The sequence below is a fragment of the Gamsiella multidivaricata genome (genome assembly GCF_025024155.1).
Source record: "Gamsiella multidivaricata strain RSA 2152 chromosome Unknown BC939scaffold_8, whole genome shotgun sequence".
Taxonomy (NCBI): domain Eukaryota; kingdom Fungi; phylum Mortierellomycota; class Mortierellomycetes; order Mortierellales; family Mortierellaceae; genus Gamsiella; species Gamsiella multidivaricata.
In genome coordinates, this window is record NW_026251716.1 from 310,361 (window position 1) to 333,797 (window position 23,437).

Consider the following 23,437-nt stretch of genomic DNA (forward strand, 5'->3'; position numbering starts at 1 on the left):
AATTCCAAGTGAAAAGAATTGGTTTATTGAATAATACAATACATTACGACCGCCAACTCTACATCAATAGATGTCGTCCATGAAGAGGTTGACTTTTGCCTTGCGGACACCGTACCGAGACTCGTTGAACTTGTGGACCGTTTGATCCGAGATATTTTGGTCATGCTCGAATACAACGGCATAGGTTCCCAGAATATAATCCGATGCAAACGAGCCTCGGTAGAGATTGATGGTCTTGAGATTCCCACGGCTCGCCTGGAATGCTAGATCCCAAAAGAAGAGCGCTGGACTATGTTCAGGGACCTCATAAATACCAATGGTCTGGAGCTGATGGAAATCGCGAAAGGCCTCCATGACCAGCTTGAGATCGTCCCGTTTCGAATTGATCTGCTTGTAGGTGAGAGTGATCCGTTCGAGGACGTTGCACTTGTTAGCCAAGAGTTCGAGTAAAGGTAATCCAAACATGACCTTGTCGCACCGGTGCAGCTCCAGCTCCTTAAGAGATGCGCTCGAGCTCGATCGTGCGATCCACTCGAGTGCTGCGTCAGTGATCTGACTACATTCTGCCAGGAACAACTTCTGGATCTGTGGACAGTGCTTTGCCACAGCTAGTAGAGACGCGTTAGTCATCTTGAGGTTGCCGGTGAGGTGCAGGACACGTAGGTTGCGTCGACAGAATTTTGCAACCGAGAGCAGACCGAGATCTGTGAGCTGTCGACAGTACGAGAGATCGATAGTTTTGAGGTACTGACACCTATCGACAATCAGGGCCACTGCTGTATCGGTCACGCCCGAAGTGCGCGACAAGTTGAGAGAGACGAGATTTGGAAAGAAGGCGGCGATGGATTTGAGAGTCGGCTCCCTGATATCGGTGCATTCGCTCAGGTCCAGGTTCTCCATACTCTCATGTACTAGGGAGGCATTGGCGAGTTTTCGGAAGGCCTGGTTCTTGACAAAGGGCGATGAAGTCTTTTTGCCAGAGAGACAGAGCGTGTGAAGCTTAGGTGCATTGTTGAGGAGAACGAGAAGCCAGTCGTCGGGAAGGGTGCTGTAGAGAGTTTCTTCAACTTGAGACATGTCGAGGAAGTTGATCATCTGCATAGTCTCAGGCTGGAGTGCGCCTTTCTTCATTGAGTCAAGGATGGATTGGATGGATTGGAGAGGTGTGTACACGGAGCTGTTGTTGAGCTGAGGATCGACCCACAAGAAGGGCCATACGACTTGACGGCACTATAAAATGTCAAGAGAAAGAGGAGGTTAGAGAACAGAAGTATGGGTATTATAAGATCCAAAAAAAAAAAAAAAAAAAAAGGCGCCGAGGTAGGACTTGCCTCGCGGTTGATAAGAGCGAGGGTGGCCAAGGCCTCGTTGGTGAAGCTGTAGTGTTGGAGGATGATAGCGAGAGCATCGGGGAAGAGGGAGAATATGGTCGGTGGTCTGTAGTGGGGCATGGGGAGCAAGGTGGGTGCTGGTCTGGAGTGGGATATGGGGGACCAGGTAGGTGGTGGTCCCTGCTGGGACATGAAGGGCAAGGTAGGTGGGTGGGTGGTGCTGAGTGGTGAGCGAGGAGCGGGAGTGTGCCAACAGATATATACAAGTATATATGTGTGTATAAGTTATATGGAAGAAGGCTGGAGGGAAGGAGGGATGGGCGGGAGTGTATCGATAAGTCGATGGATTAAGCTCCATCGACTCTTCACTGCCGCGCCTCTCTTCGCACCAACAGCCCCAAAACTCTTTTTTTTTTTGCGGGGACAGTGCCCTCAGACCAGACACAGCACATGGCATGTTAGACATGCACAAATGCACCCCGGTCCTTCCCTCAACTGCAAGTTGGGATACAGAGACATGACAAGAGCAGCACATGGCATATGGCATGAAGAAAAAGGGGGGAAGACTGCGTCTGTGCTGAGAAGAGGACTGCCTGGCTGACTGCCTGCCTGGGTACACCTCATATTTGATTCTTGTCTGGATCCTCCTCTTCAACATCCTTTTCTACGCTGGCTTAAACTCCATCCCGATTGTAAGTGCATGAGAACAGAGCCATTCTGCTGAAGCATCCATCAAGTGCATGCGCCCCCTGTGCAAGGAGACGGAACGGCAAGGCGAGCAGGGGACAAGAAAAGTGGACAATCCTGCTTGGACAGCAAAAGCAACGACCGCGCCTTGGCAGTGGAGCGTGGCATTGAACAACGCAGGAACATGACGATGACGAGTAAACCTAATCATAAGCATTCCTGTTCCATCTTTGTCCGCCATCGACCCTTGACCTTCTAGACATACTACTCGCTTATTCGCACGGCGCATTCTCTTCGCAACAACACCCATACAGGACGTTCATGCCTTTTTAACATCGGCTGTGTCCACACAAACGGATTCCCATGAGCACACTCGGGACCAAGCACACGCCACTATCGACCCAAGACGAGTACGAAGCACTGCTCAAAGAGATTCTCGAATCTGACTCCTCTGACGAAGAACGCTCCCGCTACCTGAGCCTCACCAGCAGGAACTACTCATCACCGTCGAAGCACCAAGACCGTGCACTCGCTCTCGACCTAGCGGACTTGGACCTAGCCTTCGACCTCGACCTCGACCCCACCTATTGGAGAACTAGCTTTGCAGGCAGCCGTACTACCAGCACCAGCAAGACTTTTGCAAGTAGCGCCAGTAACAACCAAAGCAACGGCACCAGCAACAGCAGCACTCCAAGAAGCTCAACATACGGATATCCCGCCAAGGCTGTGCCTGTGAGTATCGTCGTTGGCACTGACATACCAGGGACGACCGACACGAACGAGCTTTTAAACAAACCATCAAACTACGACCCGGCATTTCTTTCTTCCATTGCCAGCAAGGATAGATCCTTTTCTCTCCTCTCACTCTCAGCTCCATCGTCTGTGGCATCCAGTTCCTCATCCTCAGTCAACACCCTCACGCGTGCCAGCAGTGTTACCTCATCTTCTTTCAAGGGCAGTCAAAGTCACATCCAGAACTCGACTCACTATCCGGATTCACTATCTACCAAGAACCGTTACAACTCTTCTTCCTTCAACAGCGACAACTCCCTCGAACAATCATTCAGAAGACTTGGAAGGCACCATCAAACGCATCATCTCCGGCAAGAACAAACGCCTGCGCGATATAATCACCGAAACGACTCGCTATTCAAGACTGTAACAAAGATGGACAATTCCAACCACTCTTCTCGCTCCCAGTCGCGCGGGAACGGAGCTCTACGGAACGGTCACGATGCCTCGTAAGCGCACTTGCATTTGGATGGTGAACCGTGGCGGGCCGCTTTTTGGACACCATATTGATTATCCCTGTCAATTGATTGTCAACAGCGCTACTAGATCAAGTGGAATACCCATCATTTTAAAAGGCTCCAACACACGTCTTGGTAATGCTTGAGATGAATACGGAATGGCCTGACAACCAATGGATGTATAGCAGCGAATATCACAGCTTATTCATTGATATATTTCTCTCTGATGGCGCTTAGTAAACGGTCTTCAGTCAATCACCTCTCTCGAGCAAAAATTCAATGATTTACGGATCCCAGAACTTGAGTTGATGAATACTCCAGAAACAACTATCAAGGCTGTGTTGGCAGACATTTATAAAATTTCAGAGGAACTTCACATGCATTTGCAAGGTGGACCTTTAGCCGATACACCACATCATTCAAAAAAGGACGGGAATGGCATCGTTATCTCAGGAGAAACTCAGAGGCAAAAGCGAATCAAGGAGGTCATTGACAGGATCGTTCGGGAAACGTCCCTCTATGAGGAATTTGTACGGAATTGTAAGTCCAACGTCACTCGTTGAGCGTTAGGTGCTCATCTGGGAGGTTAGCTTATGGATAAAATGTTTTTCTTTTTATACCACAGCCAACTATCTTAGCCTGGATGCCATTTTGAAGGAGGCGTCAGACGAGGATGAACACGAACTGCAAGGATTTGCTAATCTGGGCAGAGACCCTTCAGAAATCGACTCTGCTTCCGATATCCACCATGAAGATACCCTATCTCAGGCATCCTTGATGTCCGGCAACCACTATGGACAACATATTGGAGTAACATCTCTGCCTGGCTCGCCATTATCAGCTCTCTCTTCACGTTCAGCAGAGCCAATATATCGCCTTCGCCCACATCCGTTCCCTCACACTGGACCTGGTTCTGTGGCGTCATCGTCAGCCATAACTGGACGCCACTCGCACACCTCATCCGTATCATTTTCGATTGGAGGACTCAACCATTCGGATTCGCACTCCTCGCAGGGGCCAGGCGCTGGCGCTGAACCTTGGGAGACCTTTCGGTGGACACCGCTTCTTAAACTCTCTGAACAGCTTTTTTCAGAGGAGATCAAGGCATCTTCAGGACTTGGCACATGCATTGCGGTTTCAAACATTATTGCAGTTGGAACGAGTCGTGGATCGGTTCTGGTGTACAGTGCAACCCAGGCGCTCATTGGGATTTTTGGAAGTCCACAGTATGCACTGGAACATGGATCGGTCTGCTCAATTGCTATCTCAACGGACAATACCTATATGGTCGCTGGACATTCCCTGGGCAGCATTATTGTGTGGAACATCAGCAAGCCTAACGTACCATCCAGGATCATCCTCCCCATCACCAAGGAAGTGGCGCTCTCGGGCAGAAAACTAGGACACGTCCGAGGATCTGCAGTCCTACATGTCGCTTTTGTAGGGATTAAGAGGGCTGAGGTCGTCAGCGCTGATGATCAGGTATAAACTGGAAATAGCGCTCCATCATGAAAGTATTATTCACCGCCAAGAACGTCGACTAATATAAGCAAATTATATCGGATTCATCAGGGAATGTCGTTCCATCACCTACTCTACAAGGTCATGATGGTAAACGCTGTCGAGACAACGCGGCTTCTCGGGAAGTACCCAGCACCAAAATTCGTGAGAGGCTCTGATCCCAGAGGAGTCGTTAGTGCTCAGCGGCAGAGCACGGTCTTTGGGATGGGTGTATTACCGTATGGGCAGATCCCTCATCCTGCAGATAGCGTAGGGCTAGTAGCGCTCTTGACGCCATATAAGGTAAAGATGTGGGTGTAAAGATACCCCGTCTCTGTTGACCAATTGGCAGCATAACCTTACGTGCTAACTTTCTTATTCGTCCCCATGTAGATGCTCATTGTATGCATCAAACCCCAGCCTCAAACGCTCTTCAAGTTCTTGCGTCCAAAAGAGCTGCAGAACAGGGAGGGAGAGTCATCAGCAGTCATATCTGGAAATCTCGCTTGGTTCCCAGCGACAAAGAGCCAGCGTGGATCAGGTAACAATAACCTCTTTATACTATGCGGGAATTACGCTGAAAGGAAACTCAGCAATTTGAGCTAACCCAGTTTGATATATAGAACACGAATCTGTAGAAACGAACCCCATGCTTGCATTCTCGTGGAATCGACACCTGTATATCTTTGAAGTCATCAAGGGCACAGGGCAGACACCTGGCTCAACATCCGTACATCTTACGCCTGACAGGAAACCAGCTTCAGAAGCGAATGGAAAGAATCCCAAGCTGGATTTCATCAAAGTTGGTAACTGGATCAGTAGAGAAGGCATTGTCGGCATCCAATGGGTCCGCCCACAGGTACAGTGAAGCCCTGTGCACTGCTTGTATCTCTGCGCATACTTCACGTTTTGCAGCATACTACATTGCTCCTGCTAACGTGTCTGTATTTCGGTGTGCATAACTAGATTCTTTTGCTCCTGACAAACACAGAGGACATTATTGTGTTCGATCCCAAGATGATGTGCGAGACAGAGCGCTGCAGTGCCCGCTCTCTTCAAATTGTGTACCACGACTGGTTCAAGAATGTCGCGAAGACTCAACGCCAAACAAATTCTCCGCTGGCGCTAACAGAAGTGAGGCAACCAGTGGGCGATATGTGCTACAACAGTAGCTGGCGTGTTCACAAAGGAAAACTGTTTATCCTTGTAAGTTCCATGAAAAAACTGCACCACGTATAATTTCATTCCATGTCCATACCGTGCATCTGTATGTCGCTAACGATCCATCCTATTTTTCTTCCCCTAGGGTGTGAGGCGCGTTCAAGTAGGTACGATCCTCAATTGGACAGACCGAATTCTAGCCCTTGTCAAATCTGGGGATTTTCTGGAGGGTATCGCATTGGCGACATTGTTCTACACTGGAAAGTCCGTTCAGGCTGCTGTGGTCGGCCTGCCCGAGGATGAGGCGACACGGAAGCAGATGGTTGGCGAGAAGATCTACGAGCTCTTGACGGCGTCGCTTAACTACACCTTTAATCAGGAGCGAATGCTGGATGTCGACGCGGACGCAGCGGCTGGAGGCGTCGGAGCAGGAACAGTGTTGTTCCACGACCTGGCCATCCAGTCAATCGAGAGCTGCCTTGCTATCGAGGACCAGGGTTTCCTTTTCGAGGATGTGTACGAACGCTATGCTGAGGCCAGCACGCTTGTAAAGGGCATTTTCCTTCAGTCTTTGGAAGGATATATCCTCCAGGGCCGGTTGACAGAGATGCCGCCACAGGTGATGCAATCCTTCGTAAAGTACTACAGTAATCGTGGCCTGTTTAAGGAGTTGGAACTATGCATTTGCCACACGCCTTGCCACGTTCTCGAGATGGATCAGATTGTGGACCTATGCCAGCGCCACAAGTTGTACACTGGACTGATCTACGTATGGAACAAGAGTATCGGCGACTATGTCAGTCCAGTTGTCGAATTGCTCAAGGTCATCAAATCTATTCTCAAAGAGCGACGCCAGGCAGTAGGATCAGAGGAGGCTGGAGCACCAAGCCAGATTGATGGATATGAACATGGCAACCAGGATTCAGTATCGTTTACAGACTTGGAGGACAAGACACCTCATCAGAATGAGCCGTCAAATGAGGAGATTGTCCACAAACTATACAAGTATCTGTCGGACAGTCTCCTTGGAAGATCTTACATCGATGGGACGAATCTTGAGGAAAATGAGGCAGTTGCAGCCAAGGTGTCGCTTTATTCCTTTATTTTTTCTGGACGATGCGTCATGTGGCCGCCTGTGGGAGGGCAACTCATTCTTACAGGAGATGCAGACGACGCTGAGGACTTGGAACCGACTTATCCATATCTGCGATTACTCCTGAGGCACGACAGTGAGGAGTTTCTCAAGGTCATGGACCTTGCTTTCGAGGACAGCTACCTTGCTTCTACGAGCCGGGATATTTCACAGATCTCAAGGAACGGACAGGAAGGCCCAGGCAGGGTGATGAGTCGCCAGTTGATCATCAATACCTTACTGGAAGTTTTATCACCAAGTGCATCATCGTTCTCCAGTACCGCATCAATTTCGGAGCTAGGCGGCAATAGTAGCTCGTCTGTAGTAGAGTATTCAGCCAAGGACATCGCACACCTATACAGCTTTATTGCCCGCAACTATGCAAAGTCTCCCAAGACCATCGCCCTTTCACCAACAGCGCTACACAGGATTTTGACTCGACTATCCAGCGACACAGATTCATCGACCCGGGAGGAGCGACAAGTTGCGGTGCAAGCGCTATTGCGGCGTTACGCTCCTGGTGACGAGGCGGGCATGATGACACTGTACGAGCAGGCAGGGTTCTACAGAGTCTTGGAAAAGATGTATCGATCCCAAAAGCAGTATGGCCCCATGGTTGTCACATTCTTAAAGGACCCTGAGCGACGTCCCCTGGTGTTTGAGGCGATCCAGAAGTTACTTGACCCGGCGAGAAGGCAGCGTATTACTATTTCAGAGAAGCAAAGGACAGATATCGTCAAGACGGCAATGGAGCACATTGCGGAGATTGTCGATATCGATGGCGAGCAAAGTGCGCTCCTGGTCCATAAGTACCTCAATGCAGAACACCGGTCGGTCTTGGAAACACTGCATGGATCCAAGCCTCGACTTTTTGCGTACCTCCGTGGATTGCTGGAGCCTTCGAATGCCCCAACCAAGAATCAGAATCCAACCCCTGGTGACTTTTCGAATGGACTGACTGATAACGGAGATGCAATTGGAGCCTCATCTATCACAGATCCGGAGATTCACGAACAGTATGTGGAGCTTTTGTGTCAGTACGATCCTTCAGGGGTATATGACTATCTGGAGAGGCATCAGGATAACAGCTATCGTCTCGAGCGAGTGCTGAAACTATGCGAGGATGCTGGAGTCGTCGATGCAGTTGTATGGATCTTGGAGAGGAGTGGTAACGTTGGAGGCGCGCTAGGAAAGGTGCTAGAGATTGTGCAGGAACGGATTGATATGCTCTCATCGCTCGTAAAGTCCAAACTCGACGGAGAGATTCAGGATATTCATTGGTCAATGGAGGAACAGTCGAATATGCGAGCCAGCTTGGTTCGTCTCCGAGGTGTGTTGAATGTCGGAAAGCAGTTGTGTGAGCGCCGGAGCCAGAAAGTCAAGTTACTGAGTCAGGTCGCCAAGGTGCCTTTACAGCAGAACGCGGCTGCGCAGAGCGACACCGAGACACTGTGGTTCCGTCTCCTGCAGATCTTTGTCGCAGCCTCGCGAAAGATAACGCTCTTGGTTGCGTCCAAACGATCAAGTGGAGAGAAAGATGACGATGAGGAGACGACACTTCCCTCTACTTCAAACGGACTCATCATCGAAAACGCACCGCCAGCATTGTTTTCGAACTCGAGTCCGGAAAGCGACCGCTCGTATAATGTCGTCAACCAACTCACGAACAACTTCAAAGGCTTTGTTCAGTCGATCCTGGCAACTTTGCTCCTTTCAACATCCACTCCACAAGTGTCACTCCCTTCGCTCCTGCGTCGTCTTTTAAGATCAGAGTCTGCGGATGGAGGGGAATTGAACCGATTCTCGGACTTCAAGGACATTTTTATGGGCATGCTTGATACGTTCAAATACGAGGGACAGCTACTAGAGATGACCAACGGTCTTTTCGAACGAGACCTGTTCATGGGGGTTCAGATGATAGCAAAGAGTCGGGCAAAGGGCTGGCGACCACGAAAGGGCAGCTGCGAAATTTGTGGAGGGGCGTTCTGGGGCCCCAATATTGTCCGAGAGCTATGGGTTCAGCAGCAAAGGGCAGCCGCGAATGCAATCAAGGCTGCATTGGCAACGAATGTCACTTCAGTACAAGGAACAAGCTCAGATTCCCCATCGTCAACACCAATCCCAGAAGGATCATCCGCTACAACCGCAGACGTAGCTATGCAAGCCAAGGTCGATAAGGACAAGAGCACGCCTGACAAGGACCTGCTGCTCTTTCGATGTGGGCATGGATACCATCGTCAATGCCTCGAGATGGAGTCCGCATCCACTCCTGCGACGGTCATAGGCACACCTACTCAGCAGCAGCAACAGGCATCGTCAGGGCAGGACTTGTCGGCGGATACATCCAAGGTTTTGAACTGTGCTATCTGCAATGGAATGATAAAACCATCTAAAGCAAGATCCTCTTCAAGATCCTCTTCCCGACCTGGCTCCCGCAACAACGGCCGTCATCAGCACCAGCGTCATCAGCAGCACGCCATGAGCCGCTCTGAACATCGTAGCTCTCAACCCATCAAAGGCGGCTGGGTTACATTAGAGTCACCTCAGCCGAGATCAGATTCCTCTCGCTTGAGCTCAGTCACAACCCCACCTCCACGTCCTGACTCGTCAAGCAAAGCAGCCGGAAAGACATTGACAGCGAACTATAGTGGCAGCAATGGCAACGGCAACGGCCACAACCATGGCCATAGCATTGGGTCTAGTTCCGGCGGAAGTCGGCCGCACACACCGCAGAACAGTGATTACCAGGATGACCGCACTTTGTCGCCGGGACCTGACGGCTATTATATGAGTAGCAACGAGTATGAGGCAGCTACTAGTCCGAGTATGAAGGCCGACAAGGGCAAAGGAAAGGCCAGCTACTAGACACGACATCCTCACACATTGGCTTTTACGAGATACAATAAAGAAAAAAGTAAAGTACCGCATCAACAGTAGCATTTATATCAGTATTTCAGACGATCTTTGTTTTTCAGAATTATCTTCCAGCGTGCCTTTCTCCAGTAGTAAGTGCAAAAGTCTTTTTTTTTTTTTTTTTTTTTTTTAGAGGTGGGATGTACGAAGTCTCTGACGCTCAACTTCACAACAGGGCCGAAAACCGCCCCTGTTGAAGCAAAACTCTTAAAAACTCCGGTCAGCTCTACCGAGATGGAATCTCTGGCCGCCCCATAGAAAATGAGCAGGTCAGTACTGTAATAATCTCGAATGTAGATAGTTTTTCCCAGCGGTCCCACAGCGCACTCCTTTTTATACCCCACGGACTGTTTATTATAAACCTTGTGATGCACTTTAGCCCCGCGAGGCTGCAATTGAAAAATACTGAGAAATTGAGAGCGGAAGAACCAAGAATGTGACAAGCGTTTAGGGCTATGATCCAGCGTTTCAGTAGTCTCAGCACGTCGCCCTGAGGGGTCGCGAATATCGAAACACGCTTCGTAAATGTGCCAGGTAGATCGATCAAGGGCTGCGAACTAAAGCAAGAGAAAAAAAAAACGCAAAAATCAAATAGACTATATCCCTGCGACCACTCAAGGTATACCTCCTCTTCCGCATCCTCCACATTCTGCGAAAGCCGCTCGAGATCCAAAAAGTCTCTTTATCATGAAAGACAAGACGTTTTTTGATGGCCCGATGCATGATTCGTACAGAGGATGCTTGAGAGCCGAGCTACTTTCAACTTGAATAAGACATATATAATCATACGGCTGGCTGGGAAGAGACCCGTCTAGCGCCATTTGCCATCATTTATCGCTGTCATCTCCCGTGATGGGGGTACACTGGGCCCCTGCAGATTACAGTGCATGGTGAGCCAGAGGCATGGGAGGGTCTGCGATTGTTTGCGCGTACAATCAAGACCCCATCGCTCCTCATTTTTGGAATAACACGGAGCGTCAGTAGGCGCGAAACCTGAATAAAGTGAACCCTAAACGGCAATATCCATGCAAAACCAGGAACTGCGCGTAAACAAAGACGTATCGTCCAATAGATCTCAGCCGATAGTGGTCTGTTTGTCCCTGTTGGGCCCTATTTCTCATCGCTCGACATGTCAAAAAGGCTTATTGAAATGGGGCAAAATGCATGGCCGGGTAATTTCCTTTTTCTATGAAAACTATGGCAGCAGGTCCATGGCGGCCCATCTGGCTAGGAAATCATAACCTAACTTAGCCATGTTGGCTCTCTCGTTTGGGGTCATAGTGCCAGTTTGCAAAGCCAATGTCATGCACAATCTTTGTGCCACAATTATTCCACCCAATGCGCTCTTAGTGCTAGCCACATGAGTGGTTTTCTCTTTGACGCGCTGTATTTCTAATTATGGGTTCTTTCTTCGCTTTGAGTTTCAGCATGCCCGTCCCCCTCTCATACACTCTCCATGGTCCTCTCACTGCCACAAGCAGTGCACGCACGGCGGATTCTCTGAGCTTCAGGGCCGGCTCCACCCAAACAAGGACAACTTGAATCCGCATCGCATCCAAAGACAACACAAACACCTGCGCGATAACTATCAATACAACGTTCCAACATCCACATTAACATCACACCACATCTCACGGACCGCTGCATTTCATGCAGGTTCAAAGATAAAACAAAAAGAACCACGGTTGACAGTTCTATCGCGCATGCTTATTGGTCGGAGGTGCCACGGAGAAAACGGCAGACAATAAAAACAAATACTGGTCTGTTTGCTCTTGCGTAACATACGCGTGTGATGGGTCGGTGCAGTCTAGTCCAATAGTTTGCAGCCCACAGAGCTGAGAGCGTACAAGAGAAGAAGAAAATGAGATAATCCAGTGAGAAATGAAAACTATATGTCAGCCATTAGGTGCTATTTAGGATAAACGTTCCAAGTAAGGCATTCTTTATCCATCCATTTTGAAGCAGTCAGTCTTCCAGAGTCTCCATATATTTATGGTCGCAAGAGAAACACTTCGCCATCAAATGTTGTGACCTTGGAGAACTAGTCAGAGCTGAATGCAAACAGGTATTGCTGTAACGCGTAGCAGATAAAACAAATGCCAACAACAAATCAGCGAAAGCGTCCCCCATGCTGTACCGCGATGGAATGTTGAGGACGGCGATGTGTATCAACTAACGGTCAAGGAGAAAGGGACAAGAGTGAAGGATCCAAGCACAATCTCGCATAATCTGCCCCCCTAGATACGATCAACCGATGTTTGGCTTGCTCTTTTGTTGACGAACCTGCGATGGCAGCCGGTAAAGGCACACAAACAACTGTATTTATCGACTTGTCCATTTGAAGCACAAAAAAAAAACAATAATTGCATTGAAATGTTGTCGAGATAATCATTGAGGAGTTGTGTTGCTAATAAACGCCCTTGGCGATGAACAACCACCTCACGCCTGTTGGACAAAAGTGGAGGGGGGAGAGCAGATAGACCCTTTTCGATGACAGATTGTGTCCACTTTGGTATTGCCTCACCGCCTATATACTCCATCGTCCTTAGTCATCTACTCCGTGGGTGAGTCTGTATAACGCGTCGGATCTTATCACGGATCAATCGCTTCGGTCGGTGGACCTCATCGCCATGTCGTGGAGTGGCTACATTCTCCTATGTTCCGCACCGACCTTCATACGCGTCAAACAGGGTGGCCATTCCTATAGCCGTGAAACCCCGTATAAATAGGGACATGAGAATGGCGAATATACTTTTTTTTCTTCTGTACTCCAGCCCTCTCCCTTCCTCTCTCGAGTCCTCCTTCTCCTTTTCCTGCACCAAAGAAAGTCTCTCCAAGAAGAACCAACACAATGCGTTTGACAGTAACCCTTCTGTCAGCGGCCTCCGCCATCGTCTTGGCACTCACCCAGCAGGCTGTGGCTGCTCCCGTTGTCGCCGGCTACCTGCTCTTGAATCCCACCAACGGACCCTCCAAGCTCCAGGCCCTCGCCCAGAATGCCGCGAATATCCCCATCAACCGTCTTTACCTTGCCTTCCTTCGTCCTGGAATGACCTACGTCCCTGGCTCCAACACCCTCGAGCACGTCGGTCTGAACTACATCAACTCTGGTGACTATGGTTTCGCTGACATCAAGTCCAAGATCACCACGCTGCAAGCCGGTGGTGTCGAGGTTTTCCTGTCCGTCGGAGGATGGAACTACGGATGCTTCCCAGTAAGTCTCTCAAAGTGCCAACAGGGGAAGTCATTGCCTGAAATTCTAAGTATAAGAAAGCGTACTTACATTCAACCTGTTTTCCATCCTATGATTAGTATCTCTACACCTACTACTCGGTCGGTGGCTATGGTACTAGCACTCCCAACTACTACAAGATTGCCGAGAATGGAGGATCTCTCAGTGCTTGCACGGAGGCCAACATGTGGTGCTACACTTGCGAGCCCAAGAGTGAGGGCACGGTCCTCGCCGACTTTGACATCTTCCCTGAACCCTCGAACTCGTCGACCTGGAAGGCTGCCCAGCAGTACATTATCTCCAAGGCCGGAGGAGATCCACCAGTGTTCCACCCCGAAATGGTTCCTGGTACGCAAGCACTCTTTTTTTTTTTTTTTTTTTTTTTTTTTTGGAAATGGCGGAGGATTACAAGCTGACACAGGTATTGTTCTGCTAATATAGGCAAGAAGTGGACTGATACCAAGAACAACCAGGTCAACCTGATTCCCGGTGATGGCTACTTCGTCACCGTGAACCGTGATCCCTACCAGGATTTGGTTTACCTGGCCAAGGACCTGGGCGTTGTCGGTGTTGATATCGACTACGAGGAGATGTGGCACGCCGACTACTTCAAGAACGGCCCATCTGCTGGTCCCTGGACTTCTCACCAGACAGTTTACAAGTACGGTGCTATCATGAAAGATGTCATGCTCAACATCGAGGCCATCCAACCCTCCCTGAAGGTCTCGACTGCTTCCTCGGCTGCCGGTGGTCTTTCGACTAACTGGTGGGGCGGTAACCTCAAGAACATCTGGTACAACCTCTTCAAGTGGTACCCTGATATCTACAACGGAATCGCCAACAGCGGTGGTGTCAACGTCATGACCTACGATCTGTCGAACAACCAGCAGTTCTACGAGTGCCCCGACACCGGTGTCTGCAGCTTGAGTCAGCAGGTCAACTATTACATGAACTCGTACGCCGCCAACGGCATGAAGGCCCTCGTCGGTTATGAAATCGGCATCCCCGCCTACCCCGACCCGAACCATGACCCCACTCACCAATTGCCTTTGGTCCAGTCCGAGCTTACGTCCATCCTCGCTGCTCAGGGCTCTCAGGGAGGTTTCTTCTGGGAGTTGTACAAGCCCCCAGGTCAGAGTACCAATGTCGACGCCACTTCGACTGCCCAGCAGATCTGCAAGGCTGCTCTCGGTGCCAGCACTCCTCGCTGCTCGGGTGTCATTCCACAGCCCGGTGGACCCACCAACACTGTCTCCTCAACCTCGACTGCCTCCCAGACTTCGACCCAGACCAGCACGGCCGTGACCACCACCACTACCACCACCACTGCTACTCCCTCACCCACCAACCCTGGTACTTGCTCTGCTGCCGCCTGGTCTTCTTCTACTGCCTACAGCGGCGGTGCCGTCGTCTCGTATAACGGACACCAGTATACTGCCCAGTGGTGGTCCCAGAACAACATCCCTACCGCCGGTGCTCCCTGGACTGATAATGGCGCATGCTCCGGCAACTCGGGACCTGGACCTGGAACCGGCTCGTGCGCCGGCGTCAACGCTTGGACGAGCTCGACTTCCTACAACGGTGGAGCTAAGGTCACTTATGGAGGATTCGTTTACTCTGCCCAGTGGTGGACCCAAGGCGAAACCCCCGGCAGCGCCTCGGTCTGGGCCAAGGGAGCCGCCTGCTCGGCTACTCTTCGCCGTCGCCTCTACAAGTAAAGCGACGACATTGAATATACAGTGGTCTGAGCTGAGCTCAACCTCTGTTCCAACGTCCTGGCGACAATTATAAGAAAATTTATTTGCGATGATGGCAGGGCCACATCCTTTATCGATATTTAAAGTGCCTATGTGAGCTGCGCTCTACTGAAATAAATATAAAAATTACAAAAGCAAAACAAAGTGAATAAGTAAGCAAGCCTGGGTGAGGATCTGTACACCGCCGCGTCCACAGCTCTCCGAACGCGTTTCATTGGGTGACAACACCAGGCCAACCCCTTTCTTTTACGCGTCTACATTTTTTTGGCGGCGCAAGACTGTCCATTTTAGGTTGGACGAGCACCTCCAAAACAAAAAAGAAAGACGCGTTTGTTGTTGCCACCCCCCAGCTAGCTCGCCTGGTTCTCATCACAACATCCTTTATCACTTTGACGCACACACAACCATAGTATTAGCTCAGGGCCAATAGTCAAGAGGACTTTACAATCGAATCAGCCCTCGACATCACTGGGAGATCATCACCATCACAGCCATGCCTCCAAAACCATCGTCCCCTGTAAAGTCCCGGACACTCAACTCCTTCTTTACCAAGGATGAGCCCCCTGTAACCAATGGGTCGACCGCAGAATCAAACAGAGTCAAAGGTGAGACGAATGATCTACGACCTGTCCTCCACCGCTCTGCCTCGATTGCAGACCAACGGCTCACTCATGCCTCTCTTGTCTTAGACACGGAGTCAGGTGGGCCAATATCACCAATAGCCTCTCCGGAAAAGAAGAGACCTAGGAAACGAACCATCAAAGTCAAAGAGACTTCCGAGAACCAGGCAGCACCAGCAAAGAGCGACTTGGTAGCTGAAGCGTCATCCTCAATTCCACAACCCCAGGAGGCAGAGGATTCTGCATCCATTGAGACACACAAACTGGCCGAGTCCCAGCCGCTATCACTCACAAATACAAAGGAAGCGCCATCATCACCCAACAAAGCTGCTTCCACGGTTACTAGCGGCGCATCAGGCACAAATTCCAACAGCATCAACAAACTGAACAAAATCGACTCTGCATCCATGTTCAAGGTCACAAGAGGCAAGGCGTACATTACGGAGCCTAAGCTCAAGTTCTCGACTCATCCCTCAGCCATCGCGGATTTGTGCAGGTTTCATGAATACAGGGAGACGCTGCGGGAAACCGAGGACCTGACACAGTATCCTGGAACGAGGCTCGAGGGCGATCATGTCGAAATCACAAATGTACCGGCAGAGCACTATGGACTGATAGCCAAATTGGTCGAGGAGAGCGAGCTCTTGCTGGCGGAAATGGCGACAACATTCATGGCCACACTTTGCCCGCTTGGATTTGAAGCCTTTGGAGACATGGAACTCAGCGATGCTCGGGACGGTGATGAAAATATGGATGTGGATCAGGACGTAGATGTTGATGGCGCAGGGGATAAGCAAATGCCTGCTAGGAGAAGTGGTACAGTAGTTTCAGCAGCCGCTATTATAGAGGCTGTTCAAGCAGTCGCCCAACGGGTCAATTATGGCATCCCCGTCTCCAACCTTCCAGGACCCATCGCTATGACACCACCAAACCTGTCTGTTTATCGATGGGAAGTTCAAGATATTGATCAATTTTTCCCAGCCGACATGAAAGCGGCGGTTACCAAACGGAGGGCTAAGCGTATGGAGGCCTCAGCAGCACTGACAGCTTGGTTCCTGGGTCTGGATGCGAAGCAGCAGGAGGATTTGTGTCCCACGCCTGTCACATCCATCAATGGCCTCGGCACCGCTTCCGGTGTCGAGAAAGGCGTACTCGCTGGAGGCAAGAGAAGCCGGCTATCCATAGGAGGCGAGGGCATGGATCTCGATGGCGATGCAACTCTGCTCTCAAGTGTCGTTACAGATATGGGTGGTGTGAACAGGCCTGGTGCGGTTCCTCTCAAGGGTGAACCAGCGATCGCTGCCGCTATAGATCCGGCAGTGCTTGAGTCCAAGCTGAAGGAAGCGGAGGCGAAAAAGAAAGAGGTGGAAGCCAAAGAAGAGCGTCGATTAGAGAAGGAGCGTAAGATGGCAGAAAAGCAGCTCGAGAAGGATATGAGGGAGGCAGAGCGCTTACAAAAAGAGGAGGCAAAGAAACGTAAAGCCGAGGAAGAGCGTCTGAAGAAAGAGCAGGCAAGTGTGCAAGCGCCAGATTGCTTTTCGGAAGTGATGAACCAGTGCGGTAATCTTATTTTTCAACTGACATACCATATTACCTTTAGACCGCTATGCGATTTGTAGGCTTTTTCAAGCCCATGGCGCCTACGACCGCCAAAAAGGATAGTTCACAGACAGCTACCAAGAACGACGCTACTGCACCCTCACTTTCGGAGCTCTTTCATCCTTTCCATATTAAGAAAAACACCACGCTCGCGCCCGTCAATCGATTTGCAAAGGCCATTTCCAAAGAGACGATCGACATAGAAATCAAACTGGACATGAAGTCAAGCACGGATGAAACCTCTGATATGGAGGTGGACTCGGATCACAGAGAACTACCCTCGGCAACTGACAGAGCAACAGCCAGGAAAAAAATATCAACTCTTTTCTCCAAGGCACCACGAGCTGATTGCAGAGCCTCTCAGCAGCGGAAAAAGAACCTGCCATCTCGCTATAGACAAATGACCGTACCTGAAGTGATTCAGTCTGGCCTGTTGCTCCAGGATGAAGACGAAAATACCGATTACAACATGCTCACTTGGAATGAAATCCCCTCGCTCCGTATGAGGCTGCTTCAGTACGCAGAGAATTATCGCCCAGCATACTTTGGTAAATGGACAAACAACACGTCTATTGTCGACGACTGAAATATTGTATATAGTCCACTAATTGCGCAAGTATCGTTGCTTGATATTGACAGGTACATGGTCCAAACGCAGCAAATATGTTACTGGGCGCCGGTTCCTGGGCAAGGATACTGAGCTGATCGATTATGATTTCGATAGCGAGGCCGAATGGGAGGAAGACGAGGAGGGCGAGGAGTGCAAGAGCGACGATGACGAGGAAGACATTGAGGATGCTGGCAGCGATCAAGACGAAGAGGTGAGTAATACTTGCGTTCTTCCTTTCTGTTGTGCATGAACCCAAGTACTAATGTTGCGTTCTTTTGACCATCTAGGATGACTGGCTGGTCCCAGAAGGATATCTCTCTGAGGACGAAGGACTGGATGCAGGTGAAGAGGGTGGCTCAAAACCAGACATGTCCTCTCAAAAGAAATCGAAGGAGCAACGACGCGTAAGTGAGCGATCATTTGACCAGGATGACATTTTGAACTTGCCAACTGTAAGGATGTCTTTGTTGACACTAACGACCAATTCTTATGTATGCTGTGTATGTAGCCCGCTCTTGCCCAAATGACGCCCATTATCGTTGGTCCGGTGTTCGAGACCACTCTTGGAGAGTGCTCCACCCACCCTGCCCTGGAGCCCTACCACATCGAATTCCTTGGAGGTAAACAACAAATCTCTAACGGAATATGTTTCGTGCGCACATCCATGGTTTAACCGACGGTAACTAATTTGATCCGCGCCTCTTATCGTACATTTGTAGATTATGGCATTGGCATGGACATGTATTATGCGGTGGAAAGCAGTGCTTAGGATAGGATATCTTGCCTTTGATTGCAGTTTTGGGTCTCAAGGAGCGATATTCTCTTGTATCATACACACCATACATCAATAAACAGCACATCGAAGCAAAGAGCGATCTTCTTTGTGAACAGTCGGTTCTTGTCCAAGGGCGTGCGTTACTTATATATATACATGGGTGTGGCGACGTCACGTTCACAGACACAGACGCGCGACAAGTGATATTCATATGGACACAATTGCAGGGCTCACAGGCTCGTGCCTGATTTTCCAAAGACATCACACATCAACCAGCACTTACCCCAACATCCACCCATCCCATCACCACTGCAAATGCCATCACCCTGTGACAGCATCTCACTATAGATTCCTGACCACCTTATTCTCTTAACTATCTCTCATACACAAACATTCAGACAAAGAACGCAAAAGAAAGCACTTGATACCAGGACCAAGTCATGGCCGACGCTGCAGCGAACCTCAGCATCGGCACTAGGGTGGAGGTTGGCGGAAACCTGGGCTTTGTGCGTTATGTTGGACAGACCTCCTTCGCTACGGGGCGCTGGGTTGGTGTCGAGTTGGATGTTAAAGCAGGCAAGAACAGCGGTGTAGTCGAGGGCAAGCGATACTTCGACTGCAAGACCGGACACGGTGTCTTTGTTAGGGCTTCACAAGCGCATCCTGTTGTCGAAGGAGCTGCACAGGTAAAAGCTATAGGCTTTATATTCAGCATGCAATAACAAAGACGATGACAAAGAGGGAGCACTTTTTCCTAATGCATATGCTTCCTGGATGCCTTCGCTACGACAAGCAGCCTGAGACAACTGGGGCCGGCAAGACTTCGCGCCCAACCTCAATGGTGGGTCGTCCCGCCGCAAGCACGGGATCCCGAGTCGGTGCTCCAACCAGGCCCTCAACTGCAAGGACTGGCGCCGCTGGCTCCGCTGCACCCTCTCCAGCATCTATCCCCGCCTCTCGACTTACGAGACCTACGGCAACGAGGAGAACAGTCGGTGCGGAAGCCGCACCCGAGCCAGCCGCGTCCCCGAGAAGAATCCGGGTCGCATCTCAGCCGCTAAAGGATGAAGAGACTGAGCGTTTTCGCTCGAGTGCATTGCCGAGCGCTGGTGTTCAGCAACAGCTGCCACCTCAACAGGATCCGCAAGATACGTTGGTCCCTGAGGTGGAGGAAGATAATGCTCACCTCTTGGCACAGGAGCAGTCGATTATGGAAGAACTGGAGGCAGAGGAAGCCTTGGCTCAGAGGCAATTGCTACAGGACCAACAAGGATTTGCGCCTCCACCTCCGCCTTATACTGCGCCCAGTGCCGGTCCCCAACCCCAGGCCACTGTCGCGGCTGGTCAGAGATCAGAGGCAATGGTCCCACTGAAGGAATATGACGAGTTGAGGATCAAACTTCGTCTCCTTGAAAGCAAGCGCACCGAGGATAGGGAGAAGATTCGCGAGGCAGAAAAGGCGAAGGAGGAGTCCGAGCAGTTTTTGAATATCAGAACCAAACTGCAAGGTGAGAAAGGACATACCTTACGTCAATATTGTTGTATTTATTAGGAAAAAACCATTACTGACCATCATTACGATGTGCATCATGGTTACTCTCTCACTACTTAGCCAAGCTCACGGAGATGCAGCAGGAACTTCGGGACTCAAAGCGCATCCTCAAGGAAGCCACTGCCGAGAAAGAGGCGTTTGAGGCCAAGTACAACGACGTTGTCGATTCGATGGAGGTGACTTTGCTGGACAAGGAGATGGCCGAGGAAAGAGCTGAGAACCTGCAGCATGAGGTCAATATACTTAAGGAGAAGGTTGAGGAGATGCATGTCGACCTCAATGTTTTCCAGCAAGAAGAATGTAAGTGGACCATTGTGGCACTTGACTGAAGGACACGCGCGCTTGACCAACGCCACATGCATCCGCCTGTATTCCCCTGAAATTTAATTTATCACATGCGGCGCATGTCAACTAAACTTGGACCTATTCAATTGTGCCAAACATGCATAGCCGGCATGTCGAACCCCGCGGTCAACCAGATTCAGCTAGAGAGGCAGAATGAACGTCTCAAAGAAGCCTTGCTCAAGTATGTAGGCCTGCAACATGCAGTCTCTGGACTTGCTTTGTCAATGGACACACGAAGATACCAACGATTTTTATTTGTTTTCTTTTTTATACACTCGTAGGCTTAGGGATATGACGAGCGAGCAGGAGGCAGAGATGACCAGGAAATTGAAGAATCTGGAAAAGGAGGCCTCGCTTGTCCAAGAGGTTCAGATCCAGAACGAAAAGCTGAGAGAGAGCCTGGAGTTAGCGGAAGGTCAGAACGAGGAATTGAAGCAGCGTCTGGACGATGCCATTGGCGCTGAGGACATGATCGAGCAGCTTTCCGAAAAGAATATCACCCTCAGCGAGAAGATTGAGGAAATGCAGATGGCCATTGACGATCTCGAGGCCCTGAAGGAACTAAACGACGAACTGGAGGAGAACCACAGCGAGACGGAAAAGCAGCTTCAAGCAGAGATCAACATGAAGGACATCCAGCTCAGGGAACACCAGAAGAAAATCGAGACCTTGGAAGAAAACGTTGCCGACTATGAGAACACGATCATTCAGTTCCGCGAATTGGTCGCTCATCTGCAGAGCGATCTGGAGCAGCTGCGTCACAAGGAGGAGACTGCCTCTGGAGGTTTGGGAAGCCAATCGCAGGCTATGCTCAGCCTTAACCTTCAGCTGCAGTCCACAGCTATGAAGGCACAGGCCAAGGCGATCGATCTGGAGCTCAGGAAGTTGGACGCCCTCCAGGCAAACGACAATCTCACGTTGGTTCAGCCATACCTGCCCGACGGATTCTTCAGGACTGAGAATGACTCGATCCAGTGCTTCCTCTTGTTCAAGCGACTGTCGTTTAAGGCAGAACTTATGAGCAAGCATCTGGAGCAGCAATATGGAATCGCGGATAAGATTGCTCAGAATGCCATCCCCTCCGAGCTCGTGTCTGTTTGCGAGGTCCGCCAGAAGTTGACCTGGTTCGGTGACATGGCTAAGCGATTTGTGTCTTATATCGAGGGCTGCCCTGTGGACGTGTTTGCGAAAATGGGCCAGGTCTATCACGACCTGATTGGTACCGAGCGCCGTCTTAATAACTGGATGGAGCAGTTGCGCAAGGAGGAGCTCAAGGAGTCGGATTGCATTGTTGATCTGCAGCGGGCTATTGCTCAGCTGGATCATCTGGCAGAGACCTATTTGACTAACACTAAGCTGGATCTTACGGAGCGCTACCAAGGAGCCGCTCATGCACTGGACTTGAACTTTGACCGCGTCTTTGTGAACATGACAGCTATTGGCGCGATGTTCAAGTCGAACGAAGATGGCGTTCGTTTGGTCGACACCGACGATATTCAATACCAGCTGCTCCAGACTGTGGCTAGCTTAGGTACTCAGGCTAAGTCAGGCAAGGCGACAACAAGGTAACCTTCTCTCTTTCTTTCTTTCTTTCTTTCTTTTTTTTTCCTCGTGCCTACTTCTTTACTTTGGCTGACCTCATCTTTTATTATTCTCTTTAGAAAACTGCTACGGAAGCTCGAGGAACTTTCGTCACAGGCATCAGTTGTCAAGCCAGAGTGCTTCGCGCAGTACAGGAACGCTTGTACTTTAAGCACGAAGCTGGGCGAGTTTACCTATGAGGTCAAGAACCGCATTGCGCAGTACGTCAAAGGTCGCCGGGAAGGTGCCAAGACCGAGTCAATCCATCAGACCATTTACAACGTCACGGACACACACCTGGGCGTCAGTGAGACGAGTATGTGGGATGGATGCCGCAAAATGTTGAATGGCCTGTTGCAGGATATTACTACTTTGGCGGAGAATGTTCTGGATCCTGAGATTACTGTTAAAGGTGGGTCGCTGTGTGCGCGTATGTGCTTAACGAAATGGCTTTGTGTGTTTGTGTCTTGATGGCTAATACTGGCATCCTTTTTTGCTCATAGTTACGAGACCAGATCAGGTTTGGGTCAAGAGGGCCAAGGACATGAAGGCAGAAGTTGTTGTCAACTTTGATGCAGAACAGAAGGCACAGTCGCTCCAGGAGCAAGTTGTCAAACTTGTTAAGGAAGCCAAGCTGAAGGTATATTTCTTCCACGTCTATTGCGTCAACTGTTGTAAGACTGCATAGGGTTTCACCACTGACAACGATGCGCTCAATTTGAATATTAGGACCAAGCTTTACAAGAGTCAGATGTCAAGATCGAGTTGCTTGAAAAGCGCATGGAAACCTTCAAGAAGCAGGCTGAGCAGATTTCGATCTTGGATCGTGATGTGGATAAAGCCAAGAAGCAGGAGCGCGACTATGACGAGGCTATTAGCGCACTGCAGGCAGACATGGCTGCGTTGGAGGAGCAAAATGCTCTGCTGAGACGCTCGGTCAAGAACAAAGAGAGCAGAAACATCACTACTCCTGTCAAGAGATCTCCTCACCATGGACAGCATGGACACAGCGGGAACGCTCACGAACAGGATTCCACGGGCGCTATGGCCACAGAAGGCACGGAGACCGGGTCTAACCGGGAACTCTTGGTTCAGATCGAGTCTCTCAAGTCTGCGCTGCGCTTCTTGCGTTCTGAGAACGCCTCCCTGAGAACAAGGGCGGCTATGTTGGACCTTGGATTGACGGCGAACATGTCTGCATTGTCTGGACCTGTGGGTCGTAGGTCGGATGTCGAAGCAGTGCCTGTTCCAACAAGTGTTGACCAGCCCGAGTTCCATAGGCGACAGCTGAAGGCAGATACCGAGCTGAAGGCTGTAGCATTGGAGACCAAGAGATTGCTCAAGGACGCTAGAGCTGTTTGCGCGTCACCCAAGCTTGTAGATCTGTCCAAG

The 23,437-nt window shown here is 50.2% G+C and overlaps 5 protein-coding genes across 5 annotated transcripts; 4 read left to right on the forward strand and 1 right to left on the reverse strand.

The window, feature by feature from the left end:
* Nucleotides 1-2: 2 nt before the first annotated feature.
* BC939DRAFT_303776 (uncharacterized protein) lies at nt 3-1,637 on the reverse strand. The gene is made up of 2 exons (XM_051551404.1): nt 1,332-1,637; nt 3-1,230 (listed from the first exon to the last, which is right to left on the reverse strand). Exons 1-2 carry the CDS (start codon nt 1,521-1,523, stop codon nt 64-66), a joined length of 1,359 nt encoding a protein of 452 aa, XP_051416047.1. The 5' UTR covers nt 1,524-1,637; the 3' UTR covers nt 3-63.
* A 744-nt stretch (nt 1,638-2,381) lies between these two features.
* On the forward strand, nt 2,382-9,926 carry BC939DRAFT_499744 (Golgi CORVET complex core vacuolar protein 8-domain-containing protein; the record flags this gene model as incomplete). The annotated part of the gene is made up of 9 exons (XM_051559975.1): nt 2,382-3,259; nt 3,348-3,403; nt 3,506-3,808; nt 3,894-4,750; nt 4,841-5,071; nt 5,162-5,309; nt 5,407-5,627; nt 5,735-5,974; nt 6,075-9,926. 9 exons carry the CDS (start codon nt 2,382-2,384, stop codon nt 9,924-9,926), a joined length of 6,786 nt encoding a protein of 2,261 aa, XP_051416048.1.
* Nucleotides 9,927-12,825: 2,899 nt separating this feature from the next.
* On the forward strand, nt 12,826-14,924 carry BC939DRAFT_473829 (uncharacterized protein; the record flags this gene model as incomplete). Its single annotated transcript, XM_051558377.1, has 3 exons — nt 12,826-13,188; nt 13,287-13,554; nt 13,648-14,924. The coding sequence occupies 3 exons, from the start codon at nt 12,826-12,828 to the stop codon at nt 14,922-14,924; spliced, it is 1,908 nt and encodes a 635-aa protein (XP_051416049.1).
* A 2,223-nt stretch (nt 14,925-17,147) lies between these two features.
* Nucleotides 17,148-18,508, forward strand: BC939DRAFT_303809 (chromatin assembly factor 1 subunit A-domain-containing protein). The gene is made up of 4 exons (XM_051551405.1): nt 17,148-17,730; nt 17,822-18,003; nt 18,080-18,196; nt 18,301-18,508. The coding sequence occupies exons 1-4, from the start codon at nt 17,190-17,192 to the stop codon at nt 18,463-18,465; spliced, it is 1,005 nt and encodes a 334-aa protein (XP_051416050.1). The 5' UTR covers nt 17,148-17,189; the 3' UTR covers nt 18,466-18,508.
* A 505-nt stretch (nt 18,509-19,013) lies between these two features.
* BC939DRAFT_388448 (dynein associated protein-domain-containing protein) lies at nt 19,014-23,434 on the forward strand (the record flags this gene model as incomplete). Its single annotated transcript, XM_051551865.1, has 8 exons — nt 19,014-19,253; nt 19,313-20,075; nt 20,180-20,419; nt 20,570-20,645; nt 20,746-22,029; nt 22,126-22,457; nt 22,549-22,685; nt 22,775-23,434. Coding segments are annotated over 8 exons (3,732 nt in total), but the record flags the coding sequence as incomplete, so codon positions are not given.
* Nucleotides 23,435-23,437: the final 3 nt, after the last annotated feature.

Bases quoted from the DNA above. Each gene is read 5' to 3' on its own strand.
- BC939DRAFT_303776 (XM_051551404.1), bottom strand. From the start codon at position 1,523: ATGTCCCAGCAGGGACCACCACCTACCTGGTCCCCCATATCCCACTCC. The intron at 1,231-1,331 runs GCAAGTCCTACC...GACATTTTATAG, and splicing joins TCGCTCTTATCAACCGCGAG to TGCCGTCAAGTCGTATGGCC.
- BC939DRAFT_303809 (XM_051551405.1), top strand. From the start codon at position 17,190: ATGCGATTTGTAGGCTTTTTCAAGCCCATGGCGCCTACGACCGCCAAA. The intron at 17,731-17,821 runs GTAAATGGACAA...TGATATTGACAG, and splicing joins TTATCGCCCAGCATACTTTG to GTACATGGTCCAAACGCAGC. The intron at 18,004-18,079 runs GTGAGTAATACT...TTGACCATCTAG, and splicing joins GCAGCGATCAAGACGAAGAG to GATGACTGGCTGGTCCCAGA.